This window comes from Peromyscus leucopus, chromosome 11 (assembly GCF_004664715.2).
Source record: "Peromyscus leucopus breed LL Stock chromosome 11, UCI_PerLeu_2.1, whole genome shotgun sequence".
In the NCBI taxonomy this organism is placed as follows: Eukaryota; Metazoa; Chordata; class Mammalia; order Rodentia; family Cricetidae; genus Peromyscus; species Peromyscus leucopus.
Window position 1 is genome coordinate 62,595,895 of NC_051072.1, and position 15,913 is coordinate 62,611,807.

The window sequence follows — 15,913 nt, forward strand, 5'->3', positions numbered from 1 at the left end:
TAGCACCAAACTGAATTCAGCATACACATATTGACTAATCTACTTAGTGACATTTGCTGCATAAAAATTAAAGGACAAAAAATACCATTTCGCCAGGCGGTGGTGGCGCACGCCTTTAATCCCAGCACTCGGGAGGCAGAGCCAGGCGGATCTCTGTGAGTTCGAGGCCAGCCTGGGCTACCAAGTGAGTTCCAGGAAAGGTGCAAAGCTACACAAGAGAAATCCTGTCTCGAAAAACCAAAAAAAAAAAAAAAAAAAAAAAAGAAAAAGAAAAAAAAATACCATTTCTACATTATTAGTGCCCTGAACTGTTAGAAAAGATGGTGTTCAGGTTGTAATAAATTGAAAGAAAATACAAATAGGCATGGAAATCACTGAAAAGACTATAATTTAGGTAATGGTAAAAAGGTAGTGGTATTTTAGTAAGACATTGAAGATTAACACTTGTGTAGTTTAAGTAGAGATGTACATGGTTTTATGTAATAGGTACTCAATTAAAGTATATCATGTGTCTTTAGAAATTCGTTTTATGAATTAGTACTCTTCCAGTGGCTGCAGTAACTGAAGAAATGGCTTTCGCTTATGTAGCCACTATTGATTGCCTGTCAACCCCCAGCGAGGGGTGTCCCTCATGAGCCCTCCCTTCTCCATTTCAGGGTGTTTGAGTCTTGGCAGTGGTGTGCAGTTAATAGTTGATGATGGTTCACGAATGCAGTGGTCATGCCATCTCTGGACGACAGTCTACACCACTGCACCCTTCATTCAGTTTCTACATGCTTTCTGCCCCCTCTTCCACAGGGTTCCCTGAGTTTTGCAGGGGGAGACAAGATGTCAGATTATAGCTGAATGTTCAGCAGACAGTGTTGTGAGTCTCAGCAGGGTCTGTTTTGCACTGTAAAAAGAACCTTCTTTGACAGATCTGGCAACAGAGCACTGACCTGTGGGGATGAACATAGTTGTTTAGAAGCCTTTGCTGTCCTGGTACTGTATAGACCAGTCTTTCTTTGCTTGAACTTCCCAGAGCTCGTTTTAAGGCGTGTGCTCCTGTGTTGACTTGGAAATGTGGATGTGCATTATGTCCACTCCACAGAACGGCAGCTGTAGTGTCTTCCCTGCTAGAGCCTCTGATGCTGCAGCCATGGGCTTGGTCAGCTTTTCAGTACCAGAAGTATTTCCCATGAAAAAATGGTTGGTTACCCCTGTAGTAACATTTGCCTCATAGGTTGGCAGTGTGGCACAGGGGTCCATAACTGAAACTTGACAATCCCCCGCATACACTTGCATAGCAATTTCTAGAACTGTGGCAGGGAAACATCAGGGAAGAAGCTTCCAGATTTGTTTTTATTTTATTTCTCTGTGGTAGTTTCAGAACTAGAAGCTTTCTCATGTAGTTCTCATGGTCAGTCACCAGTAGAGGTGATAGCCTGTATTGTTGGGGCCTTTAAAGGAAGCAGCCCCTGTTGGCACTGTAGTTTTGATTTCATAACCTGTGGTTTCTGATGGCAGGTTTTTCTGCCCACACAGGGTGCTTCCATTTAAGATTTTTAAAATTTAATTTTAAACTTTCTTACCAAGGATCATTTATATAATCTTAAAACATTTTAATTGTACAAAGATTGAGTTTCACTGTGAAATTTCCATACCTGCATTTATTATGACCTGATTACATCTACCTTCCCATGCATCCATAGATAAGATACTTTTTACCTTAAAACAGTCAGCTTTGTGACGATGTCCAGCTGCTTTCTGTTCTTCCTGATTTTTATTTCTCTTTAAATAATTTTAGATTTATCCTATTTTCAAAATGCATTATTTTCTACATCTTCCTAAAAAAATCTTGTTTTCATTCCACCTTTCTACTGTGTGTTAATACTTAGCTGTATTTATAGTTATTTTTTATTGATCTTTATATTTTACTTTTGAATATTATATTTAATTTAAATTTTGTAGTGTAGGAAAGATACTTGAAACTGTGTGTATATATATATACACACACAATATAGTATGGCAGTTACTCTGTTACTCTGAAGAACTCTGGGAAGAATAAATCAAGAGGCAGGTTAGCAAAGTCTTTTTGGAGACATATTTCTTGTGTGTCTTAAAAATACCCCTTCATTTAGTATATAAAATGAAAGTTTAAAATTCTAGAAATTAAATTATCTAGACATTAATTTGAACTATTAATTATAGAATATACTTTTATTTATTACAAAAAATATTTGGTGGCATCCTAAACTGTGTTATATTATGTCATTTTTACTTTCAGTTTCATTAGTAACATTTCCCAAATATATAGAAACTTTGTTGGTACTTTTTAATCAAAGTCTCTAATCCTTCCCTGCCACAGTGACAACTGTACAGGCAAAGTTCTGCTAGTGTCCCTTTTTCTTCTTTTGACTTATCTTTTCACCTAACTGTGGTGGTATTGTGTTCCCCAAAAATATTTTACACCCTAATAAACTTATCTGGGGTCAGAGACAGAACAGCCACTATATTAAACATAAAGGATAGGCAGTGGTAGCACATGCCTTTAATCCTAGCATTCCAGAGGCAGAAATCCATCTCTTCAAGGATACAGCCAAGCATGGTGACTCACACCTTTAATCCCAGGGAGTGGTGGCAGATAACAGAAAGATATATAAGGCGTGAGGACCAGAAACTAGAATCATTTGGCTGGTTAAGCTTTTAGGTTTTGAGCAGCACAGTTCAGCTGAGAGCCATTGGGATGAAATATAGAAGCTTCCAGTCTGAGGAAACATGACCAGCTGAGAAGTTGGCCAGGTGAGGTAGCTGTGGCTTGTTCTGTCTCTCTGATCTTCCAGTGTTCACCCCAATACCTGGCTCAGGTTTGATTTTATTAATAAGAATTTTTAAGATTCATACTACACCTAGCTACTCACGTGTTAGGACGTAAAGATAATATAAGCAAAAGCAAACGTATGTGTGATTTGATGACAGAAGTTCTTAGTTTATCATTCGCTAAATAAATGCCATTTCTGTTAGTTCCTCATATGTCGGAAGGATTGTTTTTTTCAGAAAACCAAAAGCCATAACTTGTAATCATTTTCTCACTGAATGTCGTCACTTTCTGAGTATGAAATGTAGTATCATTGATTTGGCTGTGTGTTTGATACGGAACCACAATCTTTAGCTTACATATTCCAGCTTGCAAACCTGTATTTGGAATCTTATTTTTTATAAAATAATGTGACTATTATGATAGTGTATTCTATGAATTATTCAGATTTTATGCTTTCAAAAACTACTTATGAATAGATAATCCTTGGTAACATGGTTTACTTGTATTCTAAGAAATTTATACAGTTATTTATTTTAACAGTATTGGGGACATCATAGATCACTATCGGAAAGAACAGATTGTTGAAGGCTATTATCTTAAGGAACCTGTACCAATGCAGGTCAGTGTTATTTTTTTCTTGCTTGAAATAATTAGCATCTTGTTTTAAACATGATTTTTGTGATGGTTATATAAATATTGATTCTGCTCAAACTAGATAAAATTTAAAGCTATGGATAATTTAGATTTCTTTAGGAAATAAATTCTAAGAGAATTTTTTACTTTTCAATTATATTCACTTTAGATAATTTAGATAATCAGTAGATACTAAGTAAGTCCTGGTAGCTTATTTCTCTGTCTTTGGTTTTTATTTTTATTACATTTGTTCTTAGACAGTTTTACACATGTGTTCATGCCTACTATTATTTCTCACCTCTTGTTCGCCCTACCTCATCCCCAAAAATACCTCTCATTCTGTCTATTAATTTTGTTTTGTGACCCACGAGTTTAACCAGGGCTATCTACATAACCATTTGTTTGGAGCTGTTCCTTGGAGTCATGCTGTGCTCAGGAGTGGTATCACAAGTAAAGACAGTGATTCTCCCAGAATCTGTCAATAGATCAGAGGTATAGAGTAGTACATAGTGAGTCCCTCTGCATTCTGTGATTGATTGTTGATAGGACCAGTCTAATGTGGACCCAACATCGATAATTACAGTTGTGGTGAATTGATAATGATTGCAGTGGTTGTACTGAGTCTAGAGGATGGCATTTGTTGCCTTCATCCCTGCTGCCAGGGCTCTCACATCTTTTCTGCTTCTGCATAGTAATGACTCCTGAGTGTTAGAGTGGGTGGTATAGTATTGTGTGTGTCCCCTCCCCCTTCCCCACAGACCTGGGTTGTTTGCCAGGCTTATATATAGTACTTGGTACCTTCTTGAGGGATGATAGCAATGGAGAAGACAGAAAAACACTAGGGAAAGGAGTGAATTCTTTTTAGGAAAAATGGCCAGTTTTATATAGGTTATAAAAAAATGGATGGAAGAGCCAGGTGGTGGTGGCGCACACTTTTAATCCCAGCACGTGGGTGGCAGAGCCAGGCGGATCTCTCTGAGTTCGAGGTCAGCCTGGTCTACAGAGCAAGATCCAGGACAGGCACCAAAACTACACAGAGAAACCCTGTCTCGGAAAAAAATAAACAAACAAACAAAATTGATGGAAGAATATTAAGGCCAAGAGAAGTTTAAATTTTTTATTACTTCATTTGCCTATAGTTTTTGTTGCTTGAATCTTGGATTGTCTCATAATAAAATAGCCAGAGCCAGATATTGAAGTAAAAGATGAAAGATCAGAGAAGCAGAGCAGGCCACAGCCACCACCTATTACCTCACCAACTCCAGGCATCCTCTGAAATCCTGAGTCCTCACATGAAAGGATCTCAGCTGAACAGCTTTAGTTCCTGTTTCCTCACGCCTTACATACCTTTCTCTGCCCAGCCATGTCACTTCCTGGGATTAAAGGCGTGTGTACTTCGCAGTACTGGGATTAAAGATGTGTGCCACCACTACCTGGCTCTGTTTACAATGTGGCTCTGAACTCACAGAGAATCAGATTCTTCTATATTTCTGTCAGTATTCTGTCTATCTAGATCTAACTAGTTTAAATCAGCTTTGAGTTTCTATTCTTTCTTGACAATCTTCTATTAATTGATCAACACAAACATTCACTTTAGTTAGCAGATCTTTGAGACCTTAGTTGCTAACTGCTCTAGGTACTGCTATATAAGACAGTCACTTCTAAAATACAACCTTGTGTGGTGTCTGTTTTTCTAGAAAGTACTGCTGAGATCTTTTATTAGTGGTTAGTAACCCAGATCATGCATGTTATATCCTTAGTTCACAATTGGCTGCTTGAGTTAGAAATGATTCTAGTTTGTCTCATAAATTCACAAGTTTTGTGTAGAAATTAAGTAATAAGATATTCCATCCTCAATTGGTACTTTTAATTTCCTAATTTAATTTTTTTATAGTTAGAAATGTAAACCTGTAACATCAATTAGTATATGATTTGTTTCATGTATTTAGTGTGCTTAACTCTTATAAAACCAAAGAAACCTAAAGTTGCTATGCTTTGCATAAATTTCTACAAAGAGTTGAATGCCTTGAAAAGGGTTACTATGAAACAAATGTATTTCTATAAAAGCAGTTAAATGTTAGTGATAGTCTTGGAATGAATTTAGGTTTCAGCAGAAGTTTGAAGAGTCAAAACATACAAAGGCTAATAATATCCTTTTTTCTAATGAACAACCTGACCAGCTGGCCGAATCAGTTCAGTCCCCCCCTCAGTGGCACCCTGTATACCAAGACATTAGCTAAAATAGAAACAAGCAAGTCCTAGAACTGCTTCCTGGAGAAGACACTAGAAGGAAGGAGCTGGCGAGATGGCTTAGTGCGCAAGGTGCTTGTCCTTGAGCCTGACTGAGTTCAGTCCCAGGCAGACTCCAAATTGTCCTTGGACCTCTACATGTGCACTGTGCCATGGGAACAACCTCTTGGTCCTAAACAGAAAATAAATAAAAGCATTAAAAAATATAAAATTATAAGCCAGAACCTGGAAACAACCTAGATGCCCGTCAACTGAAGAATGGATTAAGAAAATGTGGTACATTTACACAATGGAGTACTACTCAGCAGAGAAAAACAATAACATCATGAAATTTGCAGGCAAATGGGTGGAACTAGAAAATATCATTCTGAGTGAGGTAACCCAGACTCAGAAATACAAACATGGTATGTACTCACTCATAAGTGGATACTAGATATAAAGCAAAGAACAATCAGACTGCAACCCACAGAACCAGGGGGACTATATAGCAGGGGGAACCCTAGGATGACTGTGGCTTAGAATAAGTTTTGGTTTTACTCAATTACTGGGCAAGCCTCAATGAAACATTTCACTATTAGGATAAGAATTTATACTTTATCATGCTGATAATAGAAAAATAAATAAATAAAAATGAAAAAAGATTAAATTAAAAAAAACTTCTGAATACGTTTTAGGTATTTTTCTATGCATACTAATGAATTATTCCAACAGTTTGGTCAAGTTAACACTCTAATCATGCCTGTTTTATAAATAACAAAACTTAAACTAGAAAGGCTAAGTATTTCTCAATATACTTAGCCTTTCCCCCATTCACCATGTCAGGTCTGTTGGGAGCATCCTTCTTACTCAGAACATGAACACCACGAAAAATATTGATTTATTTCACTGTGAGTGCCTCTTCCCCCTTAAAACATAACAGTTGGAGTTGTCCATTTAAAATGTGAGTTGGAGCTGGGCGCCGGTGATGGCACACGCCTTTAATCCCAGCACTTCTGAGGCAGAGCCAGGTGGATTTCTGTGAGTTCAAGGCCAGCCTGGTCTACAGAGCGAGATCCAGGACAGGCACCAAAACTACATGGAGAAACTGTCTCGAAAAACCCCCCAAAAATAAAAAATTAAAAAAAAATGTGACTTGGGTCCATTATTATGTTTAGTACTTCAAGATGGTCACTATTTCAGAATAAAAGATAAAATCCCTTTTGTGGCAGACAAAAAATTCTACACTGATGTTTCTGTATTCCTGACCTACCTTATTCTACTGTCCTCATCTGTTTCTGAATTCATATTTTGGTCCTGTTTGAGATTTATAAATACAGTAGGCTCTTTACTTTCTTTAGATCTTTGAGCTGGCTTTCCTCTCAGACATCTACTTACCTTTAGTTACTCAAAATTTTACTAAAAAATTAGCTTCACAATGAGATTTATTTAGAGACTAACACCACAGCTACTTCTGTTCTGCAAAGCACTCTACTTATTTTAACATACATTGATTGTGTATTGACTTTCTCTAATTAGAACCTACATTACTGACCTATGATTAATTTAGTGTTTTGAATTGGATTGTTGGTGTTTTCTTAACCATTGAGTAACAGAGTCAGAATTGAAGTCTGGCTATGGTAGCCTATAGGTTCTGTTTTATCAACTACTCTCAGGGAGGACTATGTAAGATGAGATATCTTTGTTCAGAACTGTGTAGAAAGTGGCCAAGATATGGAAACAGGCCTTGCTATCTATCACTCTGTGACTTATTACAACCTGCAAGTGAAGCTGCATTCTTACTCATGCCTTAGAAGATACCGGAATCCTTTGATTTGTAGGTCAGTATACCTTAATTTAACTTTTGCACGAGCTGGAGAGATGGTTCAGTGAGTAAAGTGCTTGCTATTGCAAACGTGACAGCAGTTCGATTCCCCAGAGTCCACTCTAACCAAAGCTGGATGCAGTGTGCACACCTAGAATCCAGTACTGAGACAGTGAGGAGGATCTTGGGAGCGCTCTGGCCAACAAGTCTTGCTTAATTGTCAAGCTCTAAATTCAGCGAAAGACAGTGTGAGAGACTGGGAAGGGTCTGTACCTTGTCCTCAAGCCTCCTTACCCACACACACCTACGTACACAGAAACATACAACACTTATAGATTTTCTTGGAGTCATGTGTTTAAAGCTAAGCATGGATATGGTATACCGTAAATGATAAATGTACCCCATTCTACAGCTAATACACAGACTGTCACCATTGAAATAAAAATTGATGAGTACAAATTTGTATTAACCAGGAAATTAATCAATACTAATTATCATCTGAGTCTATTTTAATGTTTAGATTATTTATGTATGCAAGTAATTTAGTATATAATATATACAAGAAATGAAAAAACCCAAATAAGTTTTAAAGAAAATGTTAGGAGTGTTTAAATGTAGCAAGTTTTTGCTTTTTATGTCCCTTATGTATAGTCATAGCTTTCTTAAGTGAGCAAGTCTTTGAAGTACAGCTACTTACTCTTCAGCTTTTCTGTGTGCAGATGGAACAAGCTGTCTTGTATATTCTGATAAGTTCTGCTTATAATTACTCTGGTTTTTATAAATACAATGCTGATCACAAACTGTAAATATCACTAATGGGGTTTAGCTTTTCAAAACCGATACTTTTGAAAGTACTCAAGACCATTTCGTTGAAAAGTAGTATTTATTATTCTCTAATTGTAAAGTGTTTTTATACTTAGAAATACCAATTTAGAATATCCCAGTGAGTTTTTTTAATTCTATATTATATGTTTTACTTTAATGACCCTGTTATATAACTTGTTTTCAGCATTAATTCACAACCCTCATGAATAAATATAATATAAAAAAATTTAAGGAACATTAACAATTTATATATATATATATCATAGTAAGAGATTTGGTTATCAAAATCAATTTCCTCACAATAGAGTCCAGAGTATAGCTATTTTTCAAAATTCATTCATTGTTCTGTTAAATGTCAATATTTTCCTTTCATTTCCCCCTTACCATTCATAGCAGAAAATTAAAAAGTCTGAAGTTTTAATTAGCTGTTTTTAATGAATAATAACAAAAGGCAAGAAAATGTCCTCCTATCCCTTTTAAAGATGCTATAATACCTGGCAATGCATTAAAAGCCAAGGGTTGTACAACACAGAGACTTATTTCATTATTGCATCCTTGTATCTTTAACAGGGATTGATTGGCAAAGCTTTTCTATAAAGGGCCAAGTAGTAACTTTTTAGGTTTTATGTCCAATGCATTTCAAATACCTAACTCTACCCTGGTAATTGAAATTTCAGCTACAGACAGTATATAAAGTAATAAACATGTCTGTGGTCCAGTAAAAGTTTCTGTACAAAAACGGAGGACTGGGCTTGGAGCTGTGTCACCTGATGATATAATTGAGTAGTAGAGTACTTCCCTAGCATGCAGAATTCTCTAGGTTCAAACCACAATGCCACAAAACAACAACCAAGGGAGAGAGATAACAGGCTGAATTTAGCATGCATGCCATAGTTTGTTACCTCTGTCTGAGGTAACTGATGCTTCTGTTTCTTACCATCTTAGTACCTGGGCATAATTGCTGAGTAAGGAAATGAAACAGCAGAATGTCCCAAAATAGAATAGAAAGGTGATCGTGAAAATCACTTAATGTTCTATATTTACAAGAAGTTGTATAGACTTTACAGAGCCTCCAAAAAATAGTTAAGTATCACAAAATAGTAGTCTTTCAAAAATAAAAGAACTGCTATAAAGAAATGGGAAGACTAAAATTTAGTTTAACATACCTTGATACAATTGAAAATTAATTTGTCTGGGAAGATCATGATTTTTTATATTCTTTGCGACATAATTCTTTAGGCAATTTAGTGATTAAATGTCAGTTGTCTTATATGCATTACTAAAGCCTGTTATGTAAAACCGAGCAGTAAAAATCTAGAGCTTGGAGGAAAAATGGAGTTCAAAGTATAACATTTCATCATTGACACAATAGAATAGGAACTGAAAAGTGTGGTCTTGTTTTAAATATCCTTAATGAAAAAGAAATATGTACAGGTTATAATAAATACAGTACTTTAGTGTAAAAAAAGATGTGAGGCCATCAAAAGTATTGAAGGAAGAGAAAGCTGTGAAGTAGTGGAAAGAAAATTATCTTAATTCAGATAGCTTATGAATACCAGGTGTGGCTATAACTATGTGCTGTATCATGTGGTGAGCTGAGGGTTAAGGTGGGGATATGTCCTCATTCAACTGGTTAGTTTTCTAGTCTCACTTGGTGTTTCTCAGAGATAAAGAACATTCACCAACATGAGTTGGCTCTTAATTCACGTTGCCTCCTGATTTGCCAGTTAATTCTGGAATAAGTAGATACTTTCAAAACAGTTTCATTTGATTTAAAATACAAGCTCACTGAGGTTTTGAAATAGCAGTTGTCCATGAGACATATTCTTGAGAAATGACAAACCTTTCTGAGCATTTCTTTGTGAGATTTACATTTAGATTTTAGTTATTAGAAATGTTTTACCTGCTTTTTCATTACTATTTATTTTCATAAATAATTTTAATAATGTTTCTTTACAATTCAGGATCAAGAACAAGTACTCAATGATACTGTGGATGGCAAGGAAATCTATAATACAATTCGTCGTAAAACAAAGGATGCCTTTTATAAAAACATAGTTAAGAAAGGTTACCTTCTGAAGAAGGGTAAGTCAACTTTTAGGACTAATAATTTAGGATTTTAGTGCTCACCATATGATAAGAGTCATAAATATATACTTTTTTTTTTTTTTTTTTTTTTTTTTTTTTTTTTTTTTTTTGGTTTTTCCTTTTGGATCTTTAATTTCAGGATCTAGCTGCTCCCATGCATTAAAGGTCAAGGCATAAATATATACTTTTTTTATAAAAAAAAGTTTTTCTTCTTTTTACATACCAATCTCAGTTTCCCCTCCTCCCTTTCTCCCACCTCCCCCATCCTACCTCTTATCCACTCCTCAGAGACAGTAAGGCCTCCCTTGGGGAGTCATCAAAGTCTTGGCATACTAAATTGAGGCAGGACCAAGCCCCTCCCCCATGTCAAGGCTGAGAAATGTATCCCATCCTAGGGAATGTGTTCAAAAAAGCCATTTCATACACCCGGGATAAGTCCTGGTCCTACTGCCAGGGGCTCCCCAAATAGATCTAGTCACATAACTGTCACCCACATTCACAGGGCCTAGTTCAGTCCCATGGAGGTTCCCCAGCTGACAGGCCAGAGTCCATGAGCTCCCACCAGCTTGGGTCAGCTGTCTCTGGCTCCCCTATCATGATCTTGACCTTACTTGCTCCTGTGATCCCTCCTCCCTCTCTTTCACTGAAGTCTAGTAGCTCAGCCAAGTGCTTGGTTGTGGGTCACTGCATCTGCTTCCATCAGTTACTGGATGTAGGTTTTATAATGACAATTAGGGTACTCACTAATCTGATTATAGGGGAAGGCTAGTTCAGGCACCCTCTCCACCATTGCTAGGAGTCTTAGCTGCTATCATCTTGTGGATTCCTGGGGATTTCCCTAGCACCAGGTTTCTCCCTAACACCATAATGGTTCCCTCTACCAAGATATCTCTTTCATTATAGAGTCATAAATATCCATAAAACTTACTGTAAGATATAGTCATTTGTCTTGTCATTGATTATTAATAATAGTTACTTGTTTAGAGCTTACACATGGCATGTTTCAAACTTTAGAGGTCAGTTTAAGTCCACATTTCTAAACAGGGTATCATTAAATCCTGACTTACTTTCAGGCTCTCTCTATGGTTTCTTAAAGAAATTCCTTGTGGCACTTAGCCTTCAGGGTACTAACATTTTTATTTTATAGATCTACCTCAGTTTGACATTAAGATATTGAGGGGTAGGTGATGGTTGAAAACAATTACTCTAAGACAGGAATTTTGAGGATTTTATCATAATACAATTTCTGAAGACACAGTTAAAGTATTCTGATGAACTCCATTCATTCATTAATTCATTAAACAAGCAGTAATAACAAAAAGCAATTTTGTATACAGGTTATAGGTATTTTGTAATTATATATGGATCTATTCTTAGAATGAAAATTGAAATATACTTAATTTTTTTTTGTATTCTGAAAATACTATGTCTTAGCTCCTAAAGACAATTTTTTTTTTTTTTTTTAAACAGGCAAAGGAAAACGCTGGAAAAATTTATATTTTATCTTAGAGGGCAGTGATGCCCAACTTATTTATTTTGAAAGTGAAAAACGAGCTACAAAACCAAAAGGGTTAATAGATCTCAGTGTATGTTCTGTCTACGTTGTCCATGATAGTCTCTTTGGCAGGTAAGACACTGGTTTTCTTAAAAATTGTTTTAATAATAAAAAATATTGGATATTTTCAGACCATTTGATGTATAAATCTATTTTAAGAGCATAAAATTATCTAAAATTGATGATTTTAAGGTTTTTTTTCCCTCAGCTTTTGCCTAAGTTCTGTGTAAAATTTGACTCTGTTAGGCAGACTTCTTTGGAATAGCATTTCAGTAGTAGGACTAGCTATTGAACTAGTTCATAAATTCATTTGACCATGTTATTCTTTCTTCCTTTGTAGAAGACATTGTTTTAAAACCAAACAGGCTGATGGTAAGGATGAGAATCCACCCCAACACACAGTATTAAAGACTAGGGTGGGAGCACCGTGGAAGAATAAGGCCTTCCAGTCGCCATCTCCCCATGTTAATTCAAACAACCGTTCATGTACAAAAGTGTCTTCACTAGAGCTAAAGAAACCAGTTAGAAGCAGAAATAACATTGGATTTTGAAAACATAAGACAAGAGTCACTGAAGGAGTCAGGATGGAGATAATACGTTATTTCCTTCCCAGCTATGAGTACGGCGGGCATGGAGTAGTAGTACAGCGTGACCTGTGGCACGAGGGAATTAAGTGTAGGCCTTACATTAGAACCCAGTTGAGTCCCATTAATTAAACATTTTCCTTCTTGAAAATAAGCAATATGGCCATGGTCATAAGATTTGTCTGTAGACTTGAATACATATTAAACAGTGTTACTTTTATAAATATGAAGGCTGTAAGAAAATCCAGGGTACTTCAGCCACATGTGTTTTGTTTTTATATGAAGAAAACAGATCAGACTGTGACTGTTAGATATCAAAGAATATTAGCTGGCCAAAAGAAGACTTATGTTAAAAATATAATCTGGTAGGAAATACCCTCTTTGTGGGAATAATTCTAACTTCATTTATTTATTGAATAAAGAGTGAACTTCTTCAGAAATAATGTAAAACAAAGAAGATGTGTTCTGACAGTTGGAAAATAATAAATATACATGTACCATCACTGTATTGTCATTTCTTGCTTCTAATGCAGAAATTGACTGTTAAGAGTATGACACTCTAAAGGTATCTTAGTTATGAATACCTAATGATACCAGGTCCAAAAACTGATATGAAAAGTTATGTCTATGAAAAAAAAAAAAGGTAAAATCTCTCCTTTGAGAAAACAGATCTCTGTTCCTGAAATAGGCCAGTTAGTATAAACTTTTAATGTATGTACCTTTATTGGGAAGTGCCCAGGAGATCAGCAAAATGTATTTCCTTTCATGAAAGTAAAGATACCCCATTACAAAACAGGACAAATGAAATTAAGTTGATACCAATTGTATGTTATTATAAAGTACGAATATCAGAGCACAAAAGGGCAAATTTGTGAATGAGTACTGTTATATTTTAGCATGTTTTGCACATTCATGCTTTGTGTGAGAACATAGAGCCTAATATATAGACTGTGGCATTCAGGTAAAGTCTAGTGTGAAAGAAAGTAGTAGCTTTCTTTGAAAGGTGACTTAACTAAATATGCATGCTCTGTCTTCTGATGAAGAAATGTTGGGATAGCACTGCTTGTGTACATGTTTGCCTGCATGGTTGTGCAGTGTTCCTAGTTTGTTCAGTTTCTGTGTGTTTCTTCATATTAAACTTCAGATTTTTAATAATGCTGTATGTTATATAGGAAACATTTTACGAGCTTAAGTTGAAAGTTGGTTCAGTGATAATTATTCTAATGACCATTGTTGGTAGAGTTATTACCCTTTTATTTTTTCATAGACTGAGTCATTTACTCTGGCTTTTTTTTTTTTAAATTAATTGAAAAGGAAAGCTATTACATTAGAAAATAAATTTTTGTTTGGCAGTTTTCTGTAAACATTAAATTTTTTTTTTAACCCACTAAGTCCAATTTAATGCTATTCATATGAACTTGAGCATGGACTCATCCACTTGAGCATAGACCACCTTTTAGTGGCTACACACCTAACCCTTCCCCGAATAGCCATCAACTACCAGTAGCTCCTCAGCTAGAAGTGGGGCTTTTGGAGCCCTCACTACTCCATGCTGGAATCTTAAACTGGTTTGATCTTGTGCAGGTTTTAAGTAGATAACTACTGTTGCTATGGGTTATATGCAACTGCTATGCCATGTCAAGAGGCCAGCATTTTACAACATTCCCATTCTCTTATTATATTCTTTCTACCTACTCTTTATGATATTCCCTAAGCATTGGTAGAGAGAATTGATAACAAATGTCTCATGTAAGGCCCAGGAAGCGTTCAGTTGCTTCTTCCCAGCACTCTGAACAGTAATGTGTCTGCATTAACCACTACCCACTGCTTTGAGAAGCTTCTCTCACCGAGTTAACCATATTGATTGCCTTCCATCCTTTTCATTGTAACTTCATTCTGCTAATGTTTGAATGAATGATGTGTGTGAAAAGCTGTGAGTAATATTACTGCTTCCAAAAGATACTGTTCTTAAAGCCTTTGGGGGGGGATAAAGTGAAGATTGAGTTCAAGGTTGGGAAGGCAACCTCACTTTGCTTTGCCCTCCTTATGTGAAGACACAGTCAACTTCAGGTGTCTAACATGACAGCCTGATCTTTGAAGGACCTGGGGTCCATTTTCCCCTCCAGTCACTGAATCTCCCGGATTGGGGCTACTGTCTCAGTGCTGCTCTTGGCTTAGCACATCAGCCTCACAGTCTATGGCCTTAGGGTTGAAAAGGAAGCAGTATGGGGAAAGTCATAATGAGCTTGTCTTCTCAGGTTTCCCAGTATCAGTTGTTCTGTGTATCTTCACATTGCCATTTGTTATTCCTATACTTCTTTCTGTCTGGAGGATTAATCTCAGACTATATTCAGATCAGAAATTCTTAGTTCACATTTTCCACTATTTTATGATCTTCCCAAAGCATGAAAAATGTTTTAAATTTTTAAGCAAGTTATATGATAAAAATCTTTGGCTAAAATAATATAGAAGTAATATTTACTGACTTCTGAAAACTTAAAGGTCCTTCCTTATTAAGCATTTTATTAAGATTTATCCAGTTTAACTGTAGAGTCAGCACATTTCCAAAACAGATACAAATTATTAAGTATTATAGAATTGTCTTACTTTTGTATTATAAAATTGTCTTGCAAATGATTTGTGGTAGTTCATACTGAGGAAGACATGAACAAATGTTGTATACTACCTGCTATGCCATTAAACTTTAGAATAAGTGGTGTAGGAGAGATGGTGTTTTTGATTTAATAGATGAAAAAAGTGATCAAGTTTGTAAAAAAAAAAAAAATGGAAAATTACATTAAAGAACATTCAAACCACCTTCAGTCTGCTTAGAGACAATCATTAACATTTTTCCAGTAAGACCATTCCTTTTTACTTTCTATTGCGTGTCCACAGTTTCTGCAAATAAGTTATGTGTAGTCCTAGAAATTCTACTTCAATTTTTATTGCTTTTCTCTTTGATATATTTTAATATTAATTTATATCTATTTTAAACCATGAAAGACTAATAAAATTTCAATATTGTAATATCTATGCACATGACATCAATCTGGCTGAATGAAATAACCTGCATCTCTAAATTAAAAATTATGACAATCTTAAATTATACTTTGTATTTTTAAAGTTGGTATAAATACTTTAATATTTTTTAAGTTTCTTAATACCTTTTTTGTTTGTGTTCCAAGGCCAAACTGTTTTCAGATAGTAGTTCAGCACTTTAGTGAAGAACATTACATCTTTTACTTTGCAGGAGAAACTCCAGAACAAGCAGAGGTAAGATCACTCTTTCCTAAACTATTGCGATCTTTGTGCTAGCCTAACTTTATTAACTAGGGTAGAAAACTACTGTGGTACAGCGTTATGAAAGTATTTCTGAA

At 35.7% G+C, this 15,913-nt stretch overlaps 1 protein-coding gene across 1 annotated transcript in view; it reads left to right on the plus strand.

The window, feature by feature from the left end:
• Nucleotides 1–15,913, plus strand: part of Rasa1 (RAS p21 protein activator 1) — an 83,472-nt gene that overhangs the window by 51,953 nt on the left and 15,606 nt on the right. Inside the window, exons 9-12 of the mRNA XM_028894682.2 lie at nucleotides 3,341–3,419; nucleotides 10,274–10,394; nucleotides 11,868–12,024; nucleotides 15,722–15,809. Coding sequence (XP_028750515.1) covers nucleotides 3,341–3,419; nucleotides 10,274–10,394; nucleotides 11,868–12,024; nucleotides 15,722–15,809 — 445 coding nt within the window. The remainder of the gene's footprint in view (nucleotides 1–3,340; nucleotides 3,420–10,273; nucleotides 10,395–11,867; nucleotides 12,025–15,721; nucleotides 15,810–15,913) is intronic.